The following is a 25,234-nucleotide window of genomic DNA, read 5'->3' as shown; positions in this document are numbered from 1 at the left end:
TGTAACTGATAAAGCTGTTGCCCACCATTTAATGCGGAGGTGATAGGCTACTCCAAACTAGAAATTTCCCCAACGACTACTGATTCTCTCTCTCTTCAGATTCTCGCTCCCACTTGGAATGCCTTAGAGTACTTTGACTCATCTCTTCCTCTCCTCGAGCGCCTTTCCTCCTCAGGTCCGTGGCCGTGGCATTCCCCCAGTTATATGGCAACTCTTCATATCCATCCTCGGTCTTCGGGCACCCATAGGTCCAATGAGATAATTTTTTAAAATACTAATTTTATGATATTTACCTGTTTAGGATTATTGAATAATTTTCGTTGTTCATGTTTGTTAACTATCCTAAAATATTGAAACAGTGGTTGTGGCCAAAATGGCCAAATACCATGGTTGGCTAAAAATTTTAGAATTTAATTTTAGTAATTTACCACTATTTTGAAAATATATAGTTAAGTACCACTCTTTCAGAACTTGAGTTTGTGAAACTCAACTTTACTATAGAACTCGAGTTTTATAGAAATTGCCACCATGGCACTCGTTGAGATGGATTTTTTTTAATTAAAAAAGGCTGTGGAACTCGAGTATAATAAACTCGATTTCCTTGTATACAAAAGTGCAGCTCTATAAGTACTGGAATCATATTGCTTTATCTTCAAAGTACTAAACCATCATATTGGCTATTTTATTATTCAAAAAGTACTGGAGCCACTTCTGCATATCCTCTGCACTCTTCTTGCCCCCAACAATGGCTGCAACCATTTCCCACCGATCTGGGTCCTCTTCATCTGCCACTGCCACTGCCACTGCCAAAGCCAGCTTAAACAACTTGTTTTCCTCCCAGCTCCACCCACACAAAACCTTTGGAAAGTCATCCATATTACTAGCACTGAAACTAGTCTAGACCACACCCTATTGATCACTTCGATTCTTTTTTAAGAAAAATAAGGAATACCCAGTAATTCAATTACATTCTAGGATATATCGGAAAGAAAAAAAATAATTTGGGTTAAGAATCTTTTCTTCTCATCTCACTGATAGAAAATATTAGTAAAGGAAGGAAGAGGAAAATTGTGCACTTCGGTCTTGTTGTAAAATGCCCATTATTTTATGCTTTACTGGCAGTTTTTTATGCTTTACCGTCAGTTAGTGCTGCATTACCATGCTTTACAAGGAATTCGATTTTACAGAACTTGAGTTTCCACTTAGCTTTTTTTTAATAAAAATTCCACTTGAGCGGGTGCCATGGTGGCTATTTTTATGGAACTCGAGTTACTATAAATTCGAGTTTCACAAATTTGAGTGTTAAAAAGTGGTATATTGCTAATTATTTTGCAAACAATAGTAGATTGTTAAAAATGTTGGCCAACAGTGGTATTTGGCCATTTTGGCCCAATGGTTGTTGCAAATTTTCTGGATTTTTCTCTTAGGTTGAGTTTGGATTGTACTGAAATTATTTCTCTCCCTATGTTTGGCATTTTTTTGTGGGTCCTGTGCACTGTTCACAGGACTTGCAAGTATAGATTTTAGCAAATCTAACTTTAAAACTAGGTCTCATAGTACTATTCACACATTTAAAAATTATTTCGCTATAGTATTTTTAGTTTTCAGTTTTCAGCAATAAACGGTATCAAACAAACCCTTAAAAGATCATAATTTGCCAATTGGGTTATATATGAATTTTTGGGTTTTGGGATCAGTTGGTTTCTTTTTATATATGTATACGGTTCTTATATATGTTTGGAATAGCCTACATTGATAGGTGTGATTGTTATGAAGAATATTAACAACTTTGACATAACGTTTTGAAGCTTATTTCAATTATCATATTTGTTTTAGAAAGCTACCATATATTGCTTGCATATTGATTTGATTTATTTTATATTTTGACTATTCCTTTGTTGGTGCTTATAGGCACTCAATTAATGGCGAAAATAACCAAATAGCACCATTTTGCAAACTATGTTGCAATCTACCACTGTTTCTTAAATATGTAATGATCTACCACTTTTTAGGTACTCGAGTTTGGCGAAATCGAGTTTTCCATGGTACTCGAGTTCCATGAACTTGAGGACCATGGAAAAATTTTCCGGCAAATTTGAAGTATAATTTTTCAAAGAACTCGAGTTTTGAAACTCGAGTTTCACGAAAAACTCAAGTTTCACAAACTCAAGTTTCAAAAAGGTGGTAGATCGCTACATATTTCCAAAACAGTGGTAGATTGCTAATTGTTTTGCTAAATAGTGGTAGCGGGCCATTTTCGCCCTCAATTAATAGGAATTTTAGAAAGTGATTTTGAAAACTCCTAGAGATCTTAGGACCAATATGATTTTGGTAACCTCTGCATTTTTTACTACTCACTTGAGGTTGCAATGCTTCCTAATGCTCAAGCAATGACTTCTTCATCAAATTTTATAATCAATTTGATATTTTATTCAATTATTTTAGTCTACCAAACAAATAGAGAGGTTCCATGGGTAGCACGGGTTAGCGACTAATCTATATATATAAAATTGAAGCCTTTGACTTAGCTTTTGACTTTTTTTTAGAGCTCCCACATTTTTACACATCAGCATTATTTAAATAAAAAAAATAAAAAATCTAATTTTATATTTGTAAAACCCGATACATAAACTAAAAATATTGTTATTTTTTAATAAATAAATGTTTTTATTAAGTTATTTACTTCCTAACCCTAACTAGACATGGCAAAACGGGTCAAAATTTTTTGACATAACCTGACCTGACCCAAAAAATACCTAACCCGAACCCGAATTTTTGACCTGAAGCAAAAACAGGTTGACCCGTGACCCGATCCGATTTTTTGCAAGTCAATCCAACCTAACCCGGATAACCCGTGACCCGACCCAATAAAAAAATTTGCTAAAATAATATTTAGACAACGTCTTGATGCTACGGGCATAAAGCACAAATCATCGAAACCAATAGATTATAGATAGATGTTCACACTTGATTGACATGAGACAAGACAAGACAAGACAACCCATTTATTAAAAAAAAAATGCTTATTCAATTTAATACGACACTTCACAGCTATGAGCTCACACACTTGACTCACAATTTCAATCAAATGTAGTCTAGTACACTAACCTCCTTACTATTTACTAACACAGTAAATGGCTAGACTTAAGAGCTTGTAGTTGATTCTTAAAAAAGGAAAAAAAAAAAAAAAAAAAAAAAAAAAAAAAAAAACTTGTAGTAGTTGTAGTCCACAAAGGTTGAAAGGCACAAACCACTAAGAGGTAAGAGCTTTCAACCTTTCATAATTTCTTTTCTTTTTCTTTTTTTTTGCTTAACACCTTTCACAATTTCAGTCTCTCAAAGGAGACTCTTGCGCCTCTACTTTTGTGGGAATGATATTATTAATGATGTAAACTTAAAATATATACTTTTTAGTACTCTTTAAGATCTATTTCTTTTTCGAGATGTAAACTTGTATTGCATGTATTTTGACAGTGGGTTATTAATATTGAAGACTTTTTCCATCATAAATTTATGACTATAAAAAATTTTTGTCATGCTCAAAATGTCAGAATTGTTTTTGATTTGTTTAATTAATTTTATTCATTCTTTCTAAATAGGTTGCCATTGATTTTATTCATTCTCTTCAAACAGGTTGTCATTGATTTATTTTTGTAATTGAAAAAAAAAAAAAAAAGCTCGTTTGAAAAATACGGGTCAACCCGACTCGACCTAACAAGTAACCCGATTGACTCGCAACCCGATTGGCCCGTTTAAAAATGACCCATTTTGACCCATGACCCAATTGACCTGCAAACCCAATTGACCTGACCCGAACCTGGCCAGCCCATTTTGTCACGTCTAACCCTAACCCCACAAACTACCCTCTCCATCTTTGCCACTTCCATTCTCTCAATTCTCAAACCCCTAAACTATAGTCCATGGGCACCAGCTCCCACTTCTTCAGTGGTAGAAAGTTTTTTATTTTGATGCTTTAATTTTGGTTTTTAAATATGATTTATGGTTTCGTTTGGGAATGTTTCTTTTGAATGATTGATGGAGCCCACAGTGGGTTTTGTTAATTTCAATTGTTGGCCGCATTGCTCTCTCTTTTGTATTTCAGGAATTCAATCAAAACTCTGCATTGCTCTCTCTATGAATTGGTTTGTGCATGTGATTTTTACACCTCATTGTAATTTCTTTTATTCTTTTGTTGGATTGCAGAACTACCGCACAATACATAAGCACATTTAGGCTCATTCCTCAATCTCTTCTACTTCTTTCTCCTCAGTCTCATTAAACGCAGACCCCCCTCTGGCCTTTCACTAATTCATTTCATGCTTGATTGCACAACCAAACTATTGTCAAACCTCCTGCCAGCATCAAACCCCCGAAGGGTTAACATAAAACATGTAGCTCAAACAAGATGTTCAAATTTATGTTCCATCCCATCTCTCTCTTTTTGCGTCATTGCTTTGGTTTTTTAATAATAATAATAATGATTTTTGTTTGCTTAGTGAGAAATTGTAGGATTCAAATTATATATAATTTTGGGTTTTTATTTAGTGTGTTTGGGATTTAAGAATCTTTATATAGTTGTTTTATTTGTTTATTAGTTGGTTGGTGTCAACTTTGATTCATGGTTATTTTGTTCTTGACTAAAATCTTCTAGGTATTAAATTTTCGGGATTGACTTGAAGAATTTGGATCTTTTTCTGATATTGGACTATTTTTCATGTATGAAAAATTACAATCTAATCATTTTCAAATTTCATTTTTCTTTATTGATATGGATTGCAGTGACTCCTCCTAGTGGATTTCCAGATCATCCACACAAAGGTTCTACCCTCATTGTTGTTTTTGCTGTTATGTGCATTCGTTAATCGTGGCTCATTGTGTATAATTAATTTGGTATATTCTGATGTGATTTCTATTTTATTGGTTTTGAGACTACCACATACATGTTACAGGTACACTTTGTCTCAAAGCTATTCAATTACTTGATTACTATCAAGTTTAATTGTAAAGAAAGTGAAGTTGAGTTTTTTGGATTTTAAGGAGGCATTACTCATCAAGATTGTGTAGGCCATAAGGGTACAATTGGACCCGGTGATGTGCAAGTAAGACAGATCAGTTGCTGACTCGTTGTTGATCAATAGAAATTAGAAAATTTATGTAGCTTTATTATACGAAACTTGTAGGGTCACAATTTGGGGCCCAAGCCCAAAAGGTATGGGGTGTTGGTCCAAGGAGCCCAAAAACAATGAATTTATAGAGAGTGGGCTATAGAACTAGGTCTTAGCGAAGTGGATAGTGGTTAATATTGGGCTATACAACAATTGAACACAAGTGAAGCACATTAATATCTATAGATCCTCAGTCCGAGGAGATGAGATGAAGGTATGCTAGTCCCTGAGTGCTTGTCCCATCGGACACCCCCTTTCAGCCTTCTGTGAGTTATGGTGGCCAAGACAGCACTGTTCACAGGTCCTCTCCACATTAATGCGACCAGAAAAGTAGCTGCAACGCATTTAATGTGGCAACAGCAGCCTCTCCTTGGACACCTTACGTTTCCTTCTTTCCTACGAGTCTGTGGGACTCATCCCTGCTACTAATGTTTGTTGGGGTGGGTCCTTCTAGTAGATAGAGTGCATGTTTAAGCCATACTCATCACATCCGAGGAGGCATTTCTCCTCGGACCGTCCTTTAAATGTCTCCCTATCCACGAGAGCTGGGTTGGGAGCCCTTTTGGCATCCACTTCCTCTCCTCGGACATGGCTAATCTTCCCGTATGGGGCCCAAGGCCCATTATATGATTTTGGGCCTTTGCCCCTACAAAACTTATTCCTCTTCATTTCATATATTTTTTTGTACAGTGGATGACAGCAGGTAGAGGAATCATCCAACCCTGAAATGCCTGCAAGAAGGGAAACTCAAAGGGATTACAACTTTGGGTCAATTTATCCTCCAAAAACAAAATGTCAGAACTTTTCTTTTCTTTTTTGAAGGGTTCTTAAAAGTAGAAGTTCTCAAATCAATAATTCCATTAAAATTTCATTCTCTTGGGGAAGTATCAGTGTCTTAAGTATTTTTAAAGTGGTAGTATACTCTCCTATCCCCATAAACATCCATGACTTTAGATTTGCTATCAAAAGAAGAAAAAAGCTTAAAGTGGATATTGTTTGGGTTGGTTGGAAAATTCTAATTATAAATAAAATTTACTAGAAATAAGTTATTATGCTATAAGTTGAAGCCTGTGAATTTATTTATATAATAGTTTCTATGTGATATTGTGATTAAGATGACTTATATTTTGGTAATTGATAATTCTCAAAGCTAAGTTGGATTGTATATTCTTTATAAGTCTTTATTGAATTCTTTAAGTCATAATTTTGTTTATATAGAACTGTTAGCATTTAGATGTATTTGTGTGTGGTTATCTATAGAATAGATAGATTATGGCTTTGGGAATTTACTTTTTGACCTAAGTAGCTTATAAATCTTGGGGCTTTGAACCTTATTCCATTATAATTTGCCACAAATCCATTATGTATGACCTATTATCTATGACTTTAAAAAAAAAGGTTTGTGAAAGGGTTTTTCTTGGTGCTGTTTGATGCTTTGTCAATGGGTATCATGACAACAATCTAAAATGTAATTGGCATGTACAAGTTAGAAAATTAATAGATGATGAAATTAGACCAACATCCCAAAGAAACCTAGCAGCACAATCACTTATTTTTATTGATTCTTTTGAAGGGATGTACCAAAAACAATGGTGTTCTTAAGGTAGTATATGGTAAGATGACTGATATTTTGGTAATTAACAATTAATAAACCCAGCAACAAAATCACATTTTTTTTATTGATTCATTTATATTATTTTGTGCAATTTTTGCAGCGGATTTTCTCTTTAGCTATGTACTAATTATAACAAGTAGATATGTTATCTAAGAATGAAAAATCTATCTCTAATCTGAACCCCATAGAAACTCACAAGACAGACTTCTCAGTTTGAGATAGAGTTGGCTTCTTGATATGTACAATTAATAGATAGTTGATCATGAATTTATAAATATATAATGAGTGCTTTATTGAATTGAAGGCTCTTTTTAGGTGTGTGTTTCCAACTTCTTTTGATTTCTTTTTGGTTTTTTTATCCTCTAGTTTTACCGTCTAATATACTTTGTAAAAATTTGAGAATGGTAATGCACATTTAGGAAAAAGGAAAAAAGAAAAAGAAAAGTCATGCACATCACTTTTAAGGATTCTGCAATTACATGCTGCTAAATGCAAATTAAACTTGAAATGTCATATTTACATGATTGCACATACCAAATTAAAAATGTCATATTATGTTTCCACATACTGACTTGATTACTCATATGCATATTAAATTATTTATCAGATGAATGAATACTCCTTTAAAAAAAAAAAAAAGATGAGTTAATAATGTAAGTTGACAAGCATGTGTGAGGTTGACAGGCGAAAGTTTGTGTTGCACAATGAGTTTGACATAAAAGTTGAAGATATGTCAAAGGTCTTGGATGCAAGTGCTTTTGGGTGTTTAATGTATGTGATGTTTTGCACTAAGCTAGATTTGGCTCATGCAGTGAATACTACCCGCAGGTACATGGCAAACCTGGTAAAGAGCACTAGAATACAGTGAAGTGAATATTCAAATACTTGAAAGGTACTTCTACACATGAAATCTTGTTTGTGGGGCAACAGGATGATAATTCAGTGGTAGGGTATGTGGATGCAGATTATGTAGGCAATGTGGATGGTTATATTTTCACATTATTGAGCGGACCTATTTGTTGGAGATCCACATTACAATCCCTATTAGTCATGTCTACTACTAAAGTTGAATACATGGCTACAGGTGAAGCTGTAAAGGAAGCACTGTGGTTGAAGGGGCTAGTCAAAGAGCTCGATGCTGATATGTTGACAAAGCCAGTTCCAAAGGACAAGTTTAGGTATTGCTTGGACTTGGTCAATGTTTGTATCTTGTGATAGCCCTAGGGGCTATGGTGGTGGTGGTGACGAAGGCTTTAGTTCGTGAGGCTTGACCGAAATCAAGCCAAGATGAAGATTTGTTAAGCCAATGGCATGTATTTGGTCGGTGTAGGTTTGCATAGTCCTAGTAGTAATAGGAATCTACTTCAGCAGTGTATGACATGCACTAGAAAGCCAATTCCTAGTTGGTTTAGGACTTGTAGTAACTTATCTAACATATTATATATATGTTGTTATATGGCTTGGTCAATTGAATCGTACAATTGAGAGAAAGGGTTAGCCGCAAAGGAGAAATAGTACAAGACTAGTGCAAATACAATAGGGTGTTGTATTCTTTTTGTGAGAGAAGGGTGTATTTGGGGGTTCGGTCTTATGAGAGTGCTTGTGTGCTACTATTGTAATCTCCTTATTTTATAGTGGAACTTTATTTGTCACCGCCAGTGGATGTAGGCAATTGCCAAACCACTTAAATTCATTGTGTCTATTATTTTCTTCTCTCTTTTTTAATCTTGCGTTAGTGGGTTTATTTTCATAACATTATATATAGCTTGTCATTTTTTGGTTTGATGCATCCAAATATGAAGTATACATTATGCAAATTTTTGTTCTTTATTTCAACGTCTAAAATCCATGTGGAAATAAATAAAAAATAAAAAATAAAAAACTCCCCACAACTACTAGAACATTTATTTTATTTTAATTTTTTTAATCAAATATTGGCCTTTTGCTTTCTTTTCATTGGAACTGATTGGTGAAGAATTTGGGCTCTCATTTTTGGGGATAGTGTAACTTTTTTATTGAACCAGATGCTTAGTACATCAATGGTTGCAAAAAAAGGCACCAACACATTAATAAAGAAGAGGATACTAGATCAAAATTAGCGTTACCTAATCTTCTTTTTACTATCTTCATTGCTGCAACAAATCTAATGACACACACCTCATGAATTTTTATGAGTGTTGAAAACCCATTTATGAATGAAGTTTACTAAAATAATAGTATTATTCAATATTCGTTCTTCCTATTTGTTCTTCTACATGAACATGGTCATCTTTGTATTTTTTTTTTTTTTTTTGCAATCATTCATAGAATCATGTTATCAAACACGTAGAAATATAGAACCCCAAATAATGGGATTACCTTCTGCATTAAAACAGAGAGCAAACCACTTTCTTGGCAACATTTCATTGTAAAAGAGACATTAAAAAAAAAAAAAAACACATAACACTACAATATATAAAACACGCTTGACATACCATATGGTTTTAAGGAACAGAGTGATATCCTCATTCAAGAATATAGGTTTCTAGTTTTGAAAGGAGCTCTCTACTAGCAGGAGTTAAATCCAAAACCATTCCCTTTCTGTGTAAGAGAGACAAAGGACGTTTAACGATTTATATATCTTCTAGGGCTGTCCAGCAACCCGTCAAACCCAAACCACCCATCCAACCTGAAGGCCCACGGGTGGATTAGAATGCCCAGACAAGTCGGTTCAGGTCTCTTAGAGTTAAAAGTTTGGGTTTTCGGTTTAGTTCGGGTTCCATATTTACTAGCCCATAGAAACCAACTTGACCCATGAGAAATTTAAAAGGAAAAAGGATGGGTTTCAGTTTCACGCTTTAGTTTTAGTCTTTCAGATTCAGGTTCTCCTCTCTCTTTCTCTTCCCTCTCTCAAATCCCTAAACCTAGCCCCCATCTTACCGCCATTGTTGTCAAGTTGATCGTGGCCTTCGACGTTGACTTGTAGTCATCGTTGCACTCACTATCCTTAGGTTGAGTCTCAAGCTCCTCTCTGCCACCTATGATCTGCCATTGATCTTGTGTATCTAATGGTGAGTCAAAGTTTTTTTTTTTTTTTCCTTTTTAATTTCGCACTAACCTTGTGATGGATGTGGTGATGGTGGATGATGGAGTGGTGGTGCTGCTGCTGCTAGTTTAGTATTTCTCTTTGTTTCAGTTTCATAGATCTGGGGTTTGTGGACTCATTTTTGCTATTTGATTCTCTGTAGGTTTGGATTGTGGTATCTGTCCTTTGGATTTTTTATTTTCTCTAAGTTGGCTTCTCGTGCCTGGGTTTTGATTTCTAGGTTTGGGTTCTTATTTTCTCTGGGTTGATTTCTCTGGGTCTGGGTTTTGATTTCTCAATTGTTTCAGACCTGAAATCACCCAATGGGTCCAACCCACTCAACCAATGACTTGAGCTGACGAGTCCGATCCGAACATTCGGTTGGCCGTGAGTCCAATTTCTGTTCACCCGATCCGACCTGACTCGACCTGTGGACAACCCTAATATCTTCTATTCAATTTTATCTCTTTGATTTTATAGAGGTAGTGGCAACTGAACAAGTATGAACTAGTTCGATTCAATGAGGAGGGGAAGAGGCAAGAAAGGAGGAGATGGAGACTTTGAAGCATTAAAGAGCTTACATGGGAAGTTTAAAACAATGGAGATAGAGAGTCATAGGTGTTATGGAAGTTGAAGTGAAAATTGTGAAAGTGTTAAAAGACTAATAGAAAAATAATGGAAATAAAATAAATTTTTTTATTAATAAAATAAAATAATGACATGGCTACTGTTGTGACTCAACAAGAGTATAGCAACAATAAATGCTATGCTTCAACTTTTAGATATATATAGATATAGATTATAACACATGAACCCTGTAAGGAAAAGGGGAAATTTTCCATTTAGCATTAAAAGAGGAACTATTTCGTTAGTTGGCATGTTTTTGAAACATTTTAGCAAATTAGCATCTCAAGCCTTAAAGGCTCGAGTTCAGTGAAAAAATTGAGTCTTAGACACTTGAGTTCCAGACTGACGTGGAAAAATAATCCACTGGAACTCGAGTCTCTATGATTCGAGTTCCATAGAAGAACGTTGGGTTACAACAACGTTGGATTTGATTAATTAGATCAAATTACGTGCAAATCGTGGATATACCAACAAATCACCAAATAAATTAAGTGCAGTAGAAATTAAACGACACAGTGATTTGTTGATGAATGAGAAAAACCTCTCGCTAGGCAAAAACCACACCGGGTGATTTTCAGGTCACCACTCCCAAAAATCAAGCAGTTACAAGTATAAAGAATCTTACCACTACCCTGGACTATCCCAAAATACTAACCTATAGTTGAACCTTTACTCCAATCCCTAATTGGACTTGATCTTATAGGGACTTCTTGCACGGATCCTAATACGTGTCTAACTCCCAGCAACTAGTTAATTGTTGTTGGATGCAAAGTTCTTCACTTCAAAGCATGTTGAAAATTTGGAAGCACTTGGTTACAAAACCATAAGGTGCACAAGAACGTAGTAGCTTCTCACAGAGTGTATGAGTTCTCTAATTGATTCTTTGTGTGTTTGATAACTTTAAAATAAAGCTTTTATACAGTCTAGAGGTTTAGTGAACGAAACCCTAGCAATCCAAGTCATTGTGGGCCAAAATTAAAATCTGAGAATTCTAAAATCGTAAAGCTCGATAGATCAAGAGGTGTCAAGCTTGTGTCGAGAATCCTTCATTTAATCTCGACAGATGCTAGTGTTGAGACTAGTGTCAAGGTTCATTGAATTACCTTTTCTTCACTTGATTCTTGGTTCAATCTTCTTGTCTTTAATAGTACCACTTGTTATGTAAGAATTACATACTGCTTGATACATTAAACCCAGCTTAGATCTACTCAATTACAAGTAAAGTGTATTTTGTCAAATGATAAGCCATAGAAAATATGACCCTAACAAAGAAGAAGAAGAAGAAGGAAGATCTGAAAAGAAGAAAGAAGAAGAAAACCCATGAAGAAAGAAGAAGACCAAGACCCATGAAGAAGAAGATCTGAAGATTAAAATGAAGAAAGAAGACCAAGACCCAGCATAGCAAACCCATGGCAGGAACTCGAGTCTCTAAACTCGAGTTCCACGTGGATTTTTTCTTCCACATCAGATTACCACCAATTGCAACTCGAGTTCCACATTGAACTTGAGTTTTAGAGTCTCGAGATGCGAGTTTGCTAAATAGTTTTGCAAACTTGACAACTAAAATGTTTCAAAAATAATGTTAAATGCAAAATTTTTTTTTAAGAAAAGTCCAGAGCTCGGTGATGCTTTTGCAGAGTCCATGTCCAGAATAAGATAGAAGCCTCAGGGAGATGGATTGGAAAAAGCATGCCCCACTGATTTATAGGCTTTCATTATCAAAAGCATTCTTTGAGGGAATAGAAGTCAAAAACCACTTATAATCTCTGGACCATTTAAGGTTCTTACTCGGTTGCTTATCCATCTCAAAGAAAGCTAGCTCCCCCTAACATTTTACGGTGCACAACCGAAAGCATGTCCAAAAATGTTTGCTTTGACACTGCCTGCACTGTAAATGGCTCACAGTAAAAACATGCTTACTAACCTCCAAACAAATTGAGATTGGCAGGCCTTGGTGATCATACCCCTTTCCAAACTCACTGTTAAATTTAGATTCCTGCCCCTTTTTTATTCTTACAACAAATTTAGATTCCTCACCACAAACTAACCTGCTGCTACTCCCCAAATGTTGTGAAAATTGTTGTATATATGAGCATTACTCTAAAATTTATGGCTTCGCTAGTTTCAAATCAAACACTAAATTTTTAATATAATATCAATTGAAATCTTGGATTTTTTAGAGTTTATTTAGGAGTTTAAATTGATATGATTTTTTTTTAAATCAAGATTAAATTTGAAAGAACTATAGTGTTTAATTTGTCACAATCTAAAACTTTGAATTTTAAGTTAAAACTTTTAATATTGTAGGGTTTAATTTGAAAAGTTTGACTTACCTCTAGTATTTTTTTAACTGGACATGTCCTTTTTAAAATCAAGTGGTAGTGGGTTTAAAAAATATATATATTTAAGTTAATTTTTTTATTAAAAAAAAGAAATCCCACTCTATCCCTTCTAAGCTGCATTTTTATATCTTTAAATATAAAGAATGAGGTTGCTTTTTTAATTAAAAAAAAAAATGGAAAGGACCCAGAAGATTGTGAATGGAAAATTACTGTTATATCTGCAATTTCAAAATTAAATTATGTTTTCCTTCTGTTATTTTTATCAACCAATCTTTGGGGGGGGGGGGGGGGGGGGCAGAGAGAAAGACCACATAAGCTACTATTTTGGATGAACACTATTTTGGATGAACATTGGGAGAAAATTGGCCTCTACCCTTTTTAAAAAAAAAAAAAAAAAATTCTAGCATTTTGCCCCTTTTCCCAAACTAATTAGGCCCTATTATAATTCGATTGTCCAAAAATCGAGTTTTAAAATACCACTATAGGGTCCTTAAAACGTCACTATAGGTATGGGGCGATCAAACTAAAAATAAATAAAAAAACCTTGCATGGAACTCGAGTTCATGGAGCTCAAGTTCCAAAAGACCACTATAGGATCTAAAATCGTCACTATAAGACTCCTTAAAACGCCACTATAGGGCTCCAGTTTGTTTGTTTGTTTGTTTTTTTTAAAGGGCAAATCCCATTTTCTCCCGAACATTGCTTAAGGGTTTAAACATGGGGAGAAATAATGAAAATGAAACAAAAGTGACAGAAGAAAAAAGTCGATAATTATTGATATCAAAGGAGATGAAGTTTTGAAAATTTGTGTTCACACTGTTCATTTTATTGTTACTAAAGTAAAAGATTGTCATTTTATTCATACTTTTTGGGGTCTCGGTCATAATTTCAAATTTACTCTTGCTATAAAAAAAGAAGTTGCTTTTTTTGGTGGGTAAATGCTAGTTGTTTTAGCAATTTTCTAAAATAAGATCCAAGAATTCCTCTTAATTACAAACGGCAGCAGTTGGATACCGTAGATGATGTTAAATATCATATATAGGCAAGGCAATTGGCCATGGGTATGCAAATATGCTGAATCATCTTTAATTTATTACGATCATACAAGCAATAAAAATAACACAAAATTATCCGATTTCTTCTTGAATTTCTTATAGAAGCAACCAACTAAAGTAATCCTTTAGTCATACTAAAAGGAAGCAGATAGATTAGTTCCTGCAAAGTAGTAGTTTGCAATAAAGAAAATATATATATATGAAATTCAGTGCATTTCTTTGTTTCTTAAATTTCTCAATGTTCAACTTTTTTTTTTCTTCATTTGAGAAGGTTCTCAATGTTCAAATTTTAGTTGTGGTATTGTGGAATAATGAGTCAGCGCATCATGGAGATACCAAATTTGATGCAAATCAATTTATACTTTGCTACTGTTACCCTTTTTTCTTCTTCTTGTAATATAGGTTTATAACTCTAAACCGCCGTCCAAATATACTATATTTTAATCCATTGCTCAAATAAGGGAACAAAGTAAATAAAATAAAATGTAAAGATACGGTGCCGACACTCCAAAAAGGTTGGTGCTTTATTGGTGACAGGAACAAGGGAGACCCTACAGTTCCAGTCTCTCAACCTCTAATTGATCTGAACAAGGGAGACCCAATCCTCTTATTATCATAAATTCATAATGCCTCTCTAGTTCTTGTGTAATCCAAACAAATCCCATGTAAGCAATTCAAACAGGTTAGCTAGTTGATGTAGACAAGACATGTCAGACTAGAAAATTGAACTTACCTGTCAGACTCAAAACTAACGTATTCATTCATAGAGAGAGGTAAAAAAAAAATCCAAATGTACCGTGCTCTTCTACAAGCCTAAGATGGACCAAAATCTGTGCACGATGAATACATGTAATGTGTACAAATGTGTGAACCCTTTTTCTTTACAGGTAACTGAGCTGGGATTGTTGTGTACAGCAGCAAATTGAGAGAAAAGGATATTTATAAGGAGTGACTACGAATGAATTTTATGAATTTTTTGGAGAAAGGGGCTTACTTCATCAAGCAGTGTGCGTTAATGAAGCAGCTTTATTCAGTCTCTCAAGGATGCCACTTGCCTTCCTCTTGGCCCTTAGAGTTCCACTTTGAGCAAGCCTAGAGAGTGTACCATTGGCATTTTCTTCTTGCCTAATCTCCTTCCATTTAGTTCGATCATTCATACAGATGGTGAAGAGAATGGCTACACAATTCTCCTTGTTGTGTTCACAAGTGCTCTCCCTAATGACATTGAGCAAGCAAGACACAGCGCCAAGCTCTCCCATTTCATCAACAGCATTCTGATGGCTAGAAAGCATTGCAAGTATAGCCAACAACTCATCAACTAGTACGTGATCCGCGATCTTTTTCAAAATCACATTGACTGCACCTTCATTGACAGCCCTCCCTTTATTCTCATGGGCAAAACAAATGTTGAATATTGCTGTAGCAGCATCTTTCATGGCTAATGGATGCCCCTCATCTAGAAGGTCAATTAAAGGTTTGAGGGCACCAGATTTTCCAATAATGAGCTTGTTTGGATCAAGGGCTGATAATGTGAAGAGTGCTGCAGCAGCATTGCTTCTTGTTTGAATTGTTCCAGATTTTAAGGATTCAATAATTAGAGGTATGGCCACTGGATCCTCTGCAACTAGTCTCTTATTATTATCATGAATTGAGAGGTTTAGAACTGTTGTGATCAAATCCTCTTGGAGATCAGGATGAGTATCAGCACTGCCTGATGAGAGTGGATGAAGCAATTGAGGAATGGCATCAGGGTGCTCGCCAAAAAGGGCCCGGAATGATGGCATTTTCTTTGTTAGCTTCCGAAGCTCTTTTGCAGCTTCTTTCTGGTCAGAAAGTGGTTGGGACAACTTGTCAAGCAGAGAATTTATATAGCCGGGTTGTAAATAGACTCTTTCTGCAGCAGTTACTGCCTCATCAATATTGTCTACAGGCTTTGGAAGCTCAACTCCATGCTCCTTGCACCATTGGGAAATCATTTCTTTGACCAATTGATTGGGGGTAAGATCTAAATGGGACAGGACTTGTTGGGTTTGAGGGCATGTCCGGTTACCTTCATTGAACCACCGCTGGATGAATGCACGATCATAAGTCTGCAGATCAACACAGTTATTAAATGACTCATCAGAAGAAGGAAAAAAGTAAAAAATAAAAAATTATGAAATGCACAAAAATGAGTAATACCATGATTTTACAGATCAGTGACAAGGAAAAAGCATAAGAAACAGCCAAAAAAAAGAAAGAAAAATAAAGCTGAGACATGATATTGAAAGATTGTACAAACATGATATTAAGTTTGTAGCATAAATAATTGATGACTGGTTGGTGACAATTCATTAATGTTATAAATGAATGATTCTAATTTTTGAGGTTATCATTTGAGATATAATTTTCATATCCACAACTAAATTATCTTTCGCAGTATGTAAGATTTCCAATAACAAAGCCTGCTGGCACTGCAAACATGGAGATAATGACTTCAACAAATATCATTGATCCCTCAATTCACAAAATTCTACATCCAATAAAACCACCTGTACTTTCTGACCCAGAAGAATAAAAGAATCAACCCATGGAAAGCTTGTCCTAAATTCTTAACATCACTTCCCTTCAACCATAGCAAGAACCAAAGATTAGTGAAAAATGAGATTCTTGGATTAATGTTCAAGCAAGAAACTGAGAAGAAAGCATGAAATAGATGCAGAAAATGGCAGTAGATCTTTTGCATTTATATATGTAGGGAAAGCTGGAATCACTCATATTCTTTATCAAGAATTTTGTTGCATAGAATTGAGGGGTTCATGGTATTACCAAATTGGAACATAATCAATAAAAGTGAGATCCTTAATTCCAAAGAATTCAACTTGTAAACAAATCCGTTTCTCGGCAAAGCCTAAAGCTTTTTCAAGATCAAGAAAAAATACTACTATAGAACAGAATAGAAAAGTTGAAGCAACAAATTAGTAACTGGAAACAAAAGAGGCAAGAAAAAAAAAGGAACCTGGCCAGTAGCCAAGACAACAGGGTCTTTCATGAGCTCTTTAGAAATGGGACATCTGAATTCTTGAGGAACAGTGAAAGCATGATCATCAAGTTTGAAAGAAAGGGTGTTGTTTGATTGCTTCAAATACTTCAAAGAACACAATGTTGTGATGGCCTGGTCGGCTGTCTCAACCATATAGTCATCTTCATCAACAATCTCCTTCACCAGTCTCCACAACTCCTTCTTCAGCTCCATAGCCCTGGCTGCCATAGCCCCCCCATCAGTCTTGGTCATTTTGGATATTATGAAACAAAAAGCAAAAAACAAAAAACAAGAAAAGGCAAGAATTGCAGTGGAATTAGAAGATTGGGTATTGGTGGGAATGGAGAAAAAGATTCAGAACTGTTGTGGTGGGCTGCTGCTTTTTCATTTTCTTTCTTGATTTGAATACTGTTGTGTCTTCTTCTTTTCCCTTTTGTGTTTCAGCGAGAGAGAGAGAGAGAGAGATTGAATGAACGAAATGATGAAACGGAAAGACTTTTATGAGATGGAAAATTCGGTTTACAACTTTTTACATTATGTACACACGCACACGGCCACAGGGGTCAGATGAGATGAGGTATGATATGTTATGACTAATCTATTGACTATTGCCATGTCATGTTTCTCACTACTCTACCGTTTCCAATTCTCTGTTTTTGTGTTTGGACTTTAGACTCAAGTGTGTACTGATCAACCCACCTGGTGGTGGTACTATCTGAGGTCACAGCAGGAGATTCATAATATGGTTTTTTTTTTTTAATATATATATATATATATATTTGATAAAGTAAAATAAGGTTTGGATTTATTAAGTGTACTTCACAATAATTACATTTTTTTTTTATTAGCCTAAAACATCAATGGGTTCTTTTGGTGTATATAGAAGTCAATGTTCCTTATTCAAAGGGAAAAAGTCGAGGGATTTTACCAATCAACTTAATTTAAACCTACTTTTATATATAATAATAATAATAATAATAATAATAGTAGATACAATGACAATTATGAAGCTTTGATCCTAAAATTTTGAGTTTAGCCATTGATTTTTAATAAATTAATTAAAGTTAGTCACATGTATTCTTTATTAATATTTTATCTAATCCAAATCATACTCTGTATCATTTTTTTTTTTTTTTACTACATGTGTATTCCTCTATAATTGATAGCGTAGTTAAATATTTTAATATAAAAATGTTATGAAGTTATTTGGGAATACTTTAAAACTATATATTCTATTAATTATTATCAATAATAACAAAGATTTTAAGAAAAATATATGTAATATTTCTCATTGACATATTTTAGTGGCAATCCATTTTCTCTATTTATTATGCATTGTTAAATATCTTATTGAAGGGATATCAAATTATCTTAGAACGTTTAAGAGAAAGAGTGGTTATATGAGGAAAAATTATTTAATATTCTAATGGTAATTTAAGTGGTCTCAAAGATGAGGTGAGGTTAACTATGAAGATGCTTAATCCCAAGAATCTTAATGAAACTTTTGGTTTAGCCAAAATTCAAGAAAAATACCTGAACAGTAGCCGCAGAGGTCAAAGATCTACAATTGATTACACTAAGCCTTCCATTTTGGGTCCAAAACCTGATGTGAAGTTGGATTCCAGATATAGGCTTCCTTTGCAAGGGTTATCACCTTCTCAGATGGAGGAGAGAAGAAGAAAAGGGCTTTGTTTCAACTGTGATGAGAAATTCCAACCTGGACACCAATGTAAGTTAGCCAAACTCTTCTTGTTAGAAGGTTTATTTCCTTTTCAAGAACCTAGTTCTAATGTCCAATTAGTAGAATTTGATGAATCTTAGGCTACCTTATTACCATTGGATGAAGATAATTCTGGATATAATAAATCTGATATTGAGAAGGGTGTAGCTGAGATCACTTTATATACGTTATTGGGTAGTCCTTCACCTGGTACCATGAGAGTTAAAGGTAAGATTAATGGTCACTAGGTTACTATCCTAATTGACACGGGTAGCACACACAATTTCTTGGATACTACCATCCTAGCTAGTTTACAACTATCATTAGATCCTACCCTAACATTTGAGGTGAAAGTAGCTAATGGTGCTACCATTCAAACTCATGGTGTGTGTGTCAATGTTAGAGTTTTAGTGCAAGGGCATGCTTTTGCAATGGATTTGAATGTTTTGCCTCTTGGTGACTGTGAATTGGTTTTAGGCACTCAATGGCTTAGAACTTTGGGTGTAACACAGTGGGATTTTAGGGCAATGTTCATAAAGTTCCAATATTTAGGTGCCATAGTGACTTTGGTAAGTCTACATCCTGTTGCTCACTTTCTCCAAGAAGGTGATCAATTTTTTAAAAAACTTGTGAGAAAAGGCATACTGTTGCAAATTGTCTCTTTGGGGTCTGCTACTTCATCTGCACAGTCCTATGATCCTACTATTGAGCAGCTCTTATCTGAGTTTGCTTCAATTTTTGCTACCCCAATTGGTTTACCTCCATGTAGAGGGCATGAGCATCAAATTCTCTTGAAGGATGGTACTGACCCTATTTGATCTAAGATTTCAATTCTTCCGTGTTTCAGCAGTAGTAAGTATATTGTTCCACGAAACTAAGGTCCAAAATATGGAAGAAAGAGGTGTTTCCACGACTCTACCACCCAGTCAATTCTGTTCCGCTTAATCCCTATTTCATGGCCACATATCTTTCCGACTAAGGAATGGTAAACCTTTCTCTTGTTACATGAATCCAATTTTCGTTTCATCCGGGAAAAGCCATCTTTTTTTCAACAATGTCTTTGTCATTTGATCCAATAGCGTTCCGTTAGATAGTAACAGATTTGATAAATACTGATAACTCTAGGATGGAGTATTAGAACGGAAAAATCCATTAGATAATGAACTATTGGTTCTAAGCCATCTCTGGCGATAAATCAACAATTCGAAGTGCTTTTCTTGCGTATTCTTGATAAACTAGCGTTTATATATAGATGTAGGAAGGTCTGTTTGGTAAGTAAGAAGCCCCTTTGGCATCTCTTCATCTGCAAAGAATTCTCGATGTGAAAACACAGAGACAAAGGGCGGATCTTTGAATAGGAAAAAAAGTGGATCCACAGGGTCCCAAATGAATTGGCTTATTAGAAAAAAGCCTTGTTCTTTGGAAGATCTATCTCTTGTCTGGTACTGCAGGGTTCCACTCTGCAAGAACTCCGAATCATTCTCTTGAAGCTCATCCTCTTCATCATAAATGATCCGCTTGCCCCGAAATGACCTAGCCCAATAGGGAAATCCCAATTCATTGGGCCTATCGATACAATCAAATAGAAAGCCCCAAGGGCGCCATATTCTAGGAGCCCAAACTATGTGATTGAATAAATCCTCCTCTATCTGTTGCGGGTCGAGGACTCCTTCTCGTTCCCCTTCTTCTTCAAACTCCGATTCGTATTGTTCATAGAGAAATCTCTAATCAACGATAGAACAAGATCCAGTTTGCATCATATCTAAGGGATTCCTTGGTTCGGGCCGAAGAAGCAATGTCATTCGATCGTTATCAAACTGAATGCAATCTTTTTCTGTCCATGAGGATCCCACCAGGGCACCTTCTACTTCTAATAGGCCATGAACTAGATCAGAATCATTCTCAACGAGTCCATAAGAAGTGATCCCATTTTTTTCATCGGGTCCGGGTAAAGACCAAAGGTCTTGAGCGACCGATCCGGCAGAACAACTCAAAAGGTAAAGAAGTATCGTTAATTTCTTCATGCTTGTTCCAAGTTCGAAGTACCATTTGTACAAATAAGAATCCCCTTCGTTACATGATTTCTTCTTCATATAGATAGATATAGGATCTATGGAGCAATTACTTAGAAGTACATTTTGTGCAACAGCCCTTCCTATCTGATAGAAAAGGATCCCATGATCATGAACCGATCTTACTTGGGATCGCAAATCCCAAGTTTGTCTATGAAGAGCAGATCTAATTATATTAGTGTCTATAATTAATTTCTTTTGTGTAATACTAATTGATAGGGCCTCATTGGTAAGTGCTACAAGATCTCGTACATTGGAAGCCATGGTTATGGACCCGAATCCATTAGCATTAGTATGGAACATTTTATTTTCCAAGTGAAATCCCCTAGTATATGAAAGAGTGAAAAAGTGCTTTTATTGTTGTGGAATAAGAAGCCTTCGTATCTTAATGCATGTATTTAATTTATTTGGAGCTATTAGAGCGGGATCTACTTTTTGGGGAATATGAGTCGAAGCAATAACAAGAATATTTCTAGTGGAACGTCTTTCACAATCCCTGGAGAGATAGTTCACTAATAGACCGAGGGATAAGTAATTCGACTCATTCACATCTAGATCATGAATGTTTGGAATCTATATTATGCAAGGAGACATTGCTTTTGCTAATTCGAATTGAAGGGTGATATAAAATCGGTCTATTTCCGGCATCATATCCATAGTTAGCGCATTCGTCATAGTTAGAAGCTCCAGCTCCGTATCAAGGTCACGGTCAATATCGTCACTATCATCAATAAGAAAACTCTTAGGCTTGTTATCCAGGAACTTGTTCAGAAATACTGTAATGAAAGGAACATAGGAGTTTTCCGCTAGGTATTTGACCAAATAGGATTGTCCAGTTCCTATAGAACCTATCACTAAAATACCCCTAGAGGGGGATAGGGCTAAGCGGAGCGAAAAGGGTTTTCCATGAGATGGGAAATGAAAACTATTAGCCTCACACGAGGTTTGTGAATAAGTGATTGTCTGATAATGAGCAAGAAATATCCGTCTTTCTGCTAAAGAGGATGTATTGAACTCATAATTCATTAGATACTTTTTATGAATGTCAACTAAGTATCGTAAGTAAATTGCTCCCGGTTGTTCAATCATTTGATAACCAGAGTCATTCTTTGATAAATGATCACTGTGAGTCAGACTCAATAGAATTTGATCAATCCTTTTTTCTGTCGTTAAGGTGGAGAACTGAACCAAGAATTCTCTTTCTTTATCATCAATTGAATCATTGTTCGAGACCCAGGATTCTATTTGATCATCAATCCAATCACCGTTCACGTTTTTTCTTTTTCTTATCAATGAATAGATCTCTTTACTTGTATGACTTAGATGTCTCGTATTTCTCAAAAAAGCGATTCGATTGATGGGATTTGGTATGATACTCATGAGATCGATGAGATTGATATTCAAATATTTCTTCTTAGAACGTATTGATTTAACCCCATAAGCGGGCCCACCGCCCCATAGCATGTTGCCGCCGGAAGCATAACCCCGTATTTCTTCTATAGAATCTCCTAATTGTTCTAGAGCAACTAGAAAGAGATTCTTTAACCAAAAAGAATTCAGCTCAGATGTAGGATACCTATCCAGATGTTTTCGCAACTCAATCATGTATGATGGAATCATCAAAGATTTGACCTTTTCGAATTCTGTCTGCAACTCACTATAGGCTCGAGAAACAAAGAGAAGATGTGTACAAACGAGATATCTAGCAACAAGAAGAAGGAAAAGGATTGAATAGAGGAACTCCCGAACATTTTGCGATCTCAGATGTGTCGATATCAATGGTGACTCATTATTTCGATGAATCATTTCTTCGGACAGAAGAAGATTATGTAAACACTTACTCGAAATCTCACTTATCAGATTCCATTGTGGAAGACACAATTTTTTCTGAAGAATTCGCCATGATATATCTGATCCATGCATAATATCATGAAAAATGGATACAAATTTTTGGCTGCTACTTAGTATCGGCAATAGGTCTGAAAAAGTATCTAAAAATATCAAATTTAGATATTTGTACCCTGTCGAAGTAAGGAACCATGGCATATATGTTTGGAATAGATTCCATTTTGAGAGAGTTGAAAAAGCACTATCTCGTTGAAAGGTTCTATACATCTGCCCTTTCTCAAGGCATTTCTTTAGACAAAGACTCCGTTTTTTTCTCTTTTCGGATGGTAAATATTTCTCAAAACATGGAGTGCGAATCAAACCCATGTTTGAATTGAAACCGAGATACTGCTACAAGTTCATAGATATCCACATTTTCCAAAAACTGAGATTGAAAAGATAGTTGCTGAATCATTGGAGGTTGGTTCTATTAGACCTAGTCAAAGTCCATTTTCTTCTCCAGAGTTGTTGGTGAGGAAGGTAGATGGTTCTTGGAGAATGTGTATGGATTATAGGGCTTTGAATCAGGCTAATATCAAGGACAAGTTTCCTATTCCAGTGGTGGTAAGCTTACTGGTTCCATTATCTTTTCTAAGTAGGATTTAAGGTCTCGCTATCATCAAATCAGGATGGGGAAAGAGGATGTTCATAAAACTGCTTTTAGGACACATTATGGACATTATGAGTTCTTGGTTATGCCCTTTGGCTTGACCAATGCTCCATCAACTTTCCAATCTTTAATGAATGATGTGTTTAGGCCTTACTTGAGGAGATTTGTGTTGGTCTTCTTTGATGATATTCTGATTTTCAGTCCATCTTTGGAGTCCCATCTTGAGCATCTCAGAATTGTCTTGGAGTTATTGTTGAAACACCAATTGTTTGCTAGGAGAACTAAGTGTGTTTTTGGCTGTTTAGAGGTGGAGTACCTTGGTCATATCATTTCTAGAAAGGGTGTGAGTACTGATCCTAAAAAAACTGCTGCAATGGTGTCTTGGCCTGTTCCTACATCTGTTAAAGTCTTAAAGGGTTTTTTGGGCTTAACAAGTTACTATAGGAAGTTCATAAGGCATTATGGACAGATTGCTGCCCCTCTCACTGCCCTCTTAAAGAAGAACTCCTTTGTGTGGATTTCCTAGGCTGAGGCTACCTTCCAAAAACTTAAGCTTGCAGTAAGTCATCCCCCAGTTTTGGCCTTATCTAACTTTAATCGTCCTTTTACTATAGAGTGCGATGCTTCTGGTTTGGGTTTAGGGGCTATCCTAATGCAAAACCAGAGGCTTATTGCCTTTCATAGTCAAGTGCTTAAAGGGAAAGCCTTACAATTATCCACTTATGAAAAGGAGTTGCTTGCCTTAGTCACTGCTATCCACAAGTGGAGGCCTTATCTATTGGGAAGACCCTTTATCATCAAAACAAACCAACAAAGTTTAAAGTACATTCTAGAGCAATGAATTGCTACACCTGCTCAACAAAAGTGGTTAACAAAGCTTTTGGGATATTTGTTTGTGGTAGAATACAAGCAAGAAAGTGAGAATAAAGTGGTTGTTGCTTCATCTAGGAGATCTGATGTAGTTGCTATGGATGTGGTTCAGTCCATTGTTAGTGCAAAACCTCCTTCTTCCTTGTGTTTGATCTCATTTCCTTGTCTCTCATGGATTGAGGAGCTTAAGGCAAGCTATCAATCTGATCCTACTATGCAGTCCTTGTTTCAGCAATTGCAGGATGATTCTACTAAGCCTAAGTTCTTTTCTCTGCATAATGGTCTGATCTTGTTTAAGGGTAGGGTGTATCTGAGCCCTTTTTATGGATTGAAGCCTAAGGTTCTACAGTTGGTCCATGACAGTCCCTTGGGTGGCCATTTAGGATTTTTGAAGTCCTGCCATAGGTTGAAGCATGATTTTTATTAGGTTGGTATGAGGGCAGATTTGAAGAATCATATCAGGGAGTGTGGAGTGTGTCAGCAAATGAAGCATGAGACTTGCCATGCTACTGGTTTGCTTCAACCCTTGCCCATACTTGATAAACCTTGGATTACAACGAGTATGGATTTTGTGGTGGGCTTACCTAGATCTCAAAGATTGGATGTTGTCATGGTGGTGGTGGATAGATTAACCAAGTATGTTCATTTTGTAGGCTTGTCTTATCCTTATTCAACTGTAAAGGTAGCTGCCCTATTTGCTCAGCATGTCCTAAAGTTACATGGCATGCCTAGCTCAATTGTATCTGATAGAAACCCTGTGTTTACTGCTAAATTTTGGGCTGAGTTGTTTAGACTTCAAGGTGTTCAGCTTGCTATGTCATCTGTATACCATCCTCATTCTGATGGGCAGACTGAGGTGATTAATAAAAGTTTGGAGCATTATTTGAGGACATTCTCTGCTGATAGGCCTACTGAATGGGCTGAATGGTTGTAGTTAGCTGAGTTTTGGTTCAACACTAACTACCATACTGCTACCAAGATGACTTCTTATGAGGCTTTCTATGGTTTTAGTCCACCTATACTTACTAATTATGTTCCTGGCACTACTGAGGTTGTAGCAATGGATTCTATATTGCAATCTAGGTAGTAGATACTCACTTTGTTGAAACAGAATTTGGTGGAGGCTCAAGCTAGAATGAAGCAGTAGAGTGATCTCCATAGGACTGAAAGGGTTTCTTAGGTTAG

The 25,234-nt window shown here is 35.8% G+C and overlaps 1 protein-coding gene across 2 annotated transcripts; it reads right to left on the bottom strand.

The window, feature by feature from the left end:
• Nucleotides 1-14,602: 14,602 nt before the first annotated feature.
• Nucleotides 14,603-17,539, bottom strand: LOC115991243 (U-box domain-containing protein 9-like). 2 transcript variants are annotated; one of them, XM_031114974.1, is made up of 3 exons: nucleotides 17,252-17,539; nucleotides 16,867-17,111; nucleotides 14,603-15,958 (listed from the first exon to the last, which is right to left on the bottom strand). In XM_031114974.1, exons 2-3 carry the CDS (start codon nucleotides 17,101-17,103, stop codon nucleotides 14,867-14,869), a joined length of 1,329 nt encoding a protein of 442 aa, XP_030970834.1. In that variant the 5' UTR covers nucleotides 17,104-17,111; nucleotides 17,252-17,539; the 3' UTR covers nucleotides 14,603-14,866. The 2 variants fall into 2 exon arrangements, with proteins under 2 accessions (XP_030970834.1, XP_030970831.1); XM_031114971.1 differs by having other exon boundaries at nucleotides 16,867-17,538.
• Nucleotides 17,540-25,234: the final 7,695 nt, after the last annotated feature.

The sequence above is a fragment of the Quercus lobata genome, chromosome 1 (assembly GCF_001633185.2).
Source record: "Quercus lobata isolate SW786 chromosome 1, ValleyOak3.0 Primary Assembly, whole genome shotgun sequence".
NCBI classification, from domain to species: Eukaryota; Viridiplantae; Streptophyta; class Magnoliopsida; order Fagales; family Fagaceae; genus Quercus; species Quercus lobata.
Note: the sequence above shows the minus strand (reverse complement) of the source record. Positions and strands in the feature narration are given on the sequence as shown.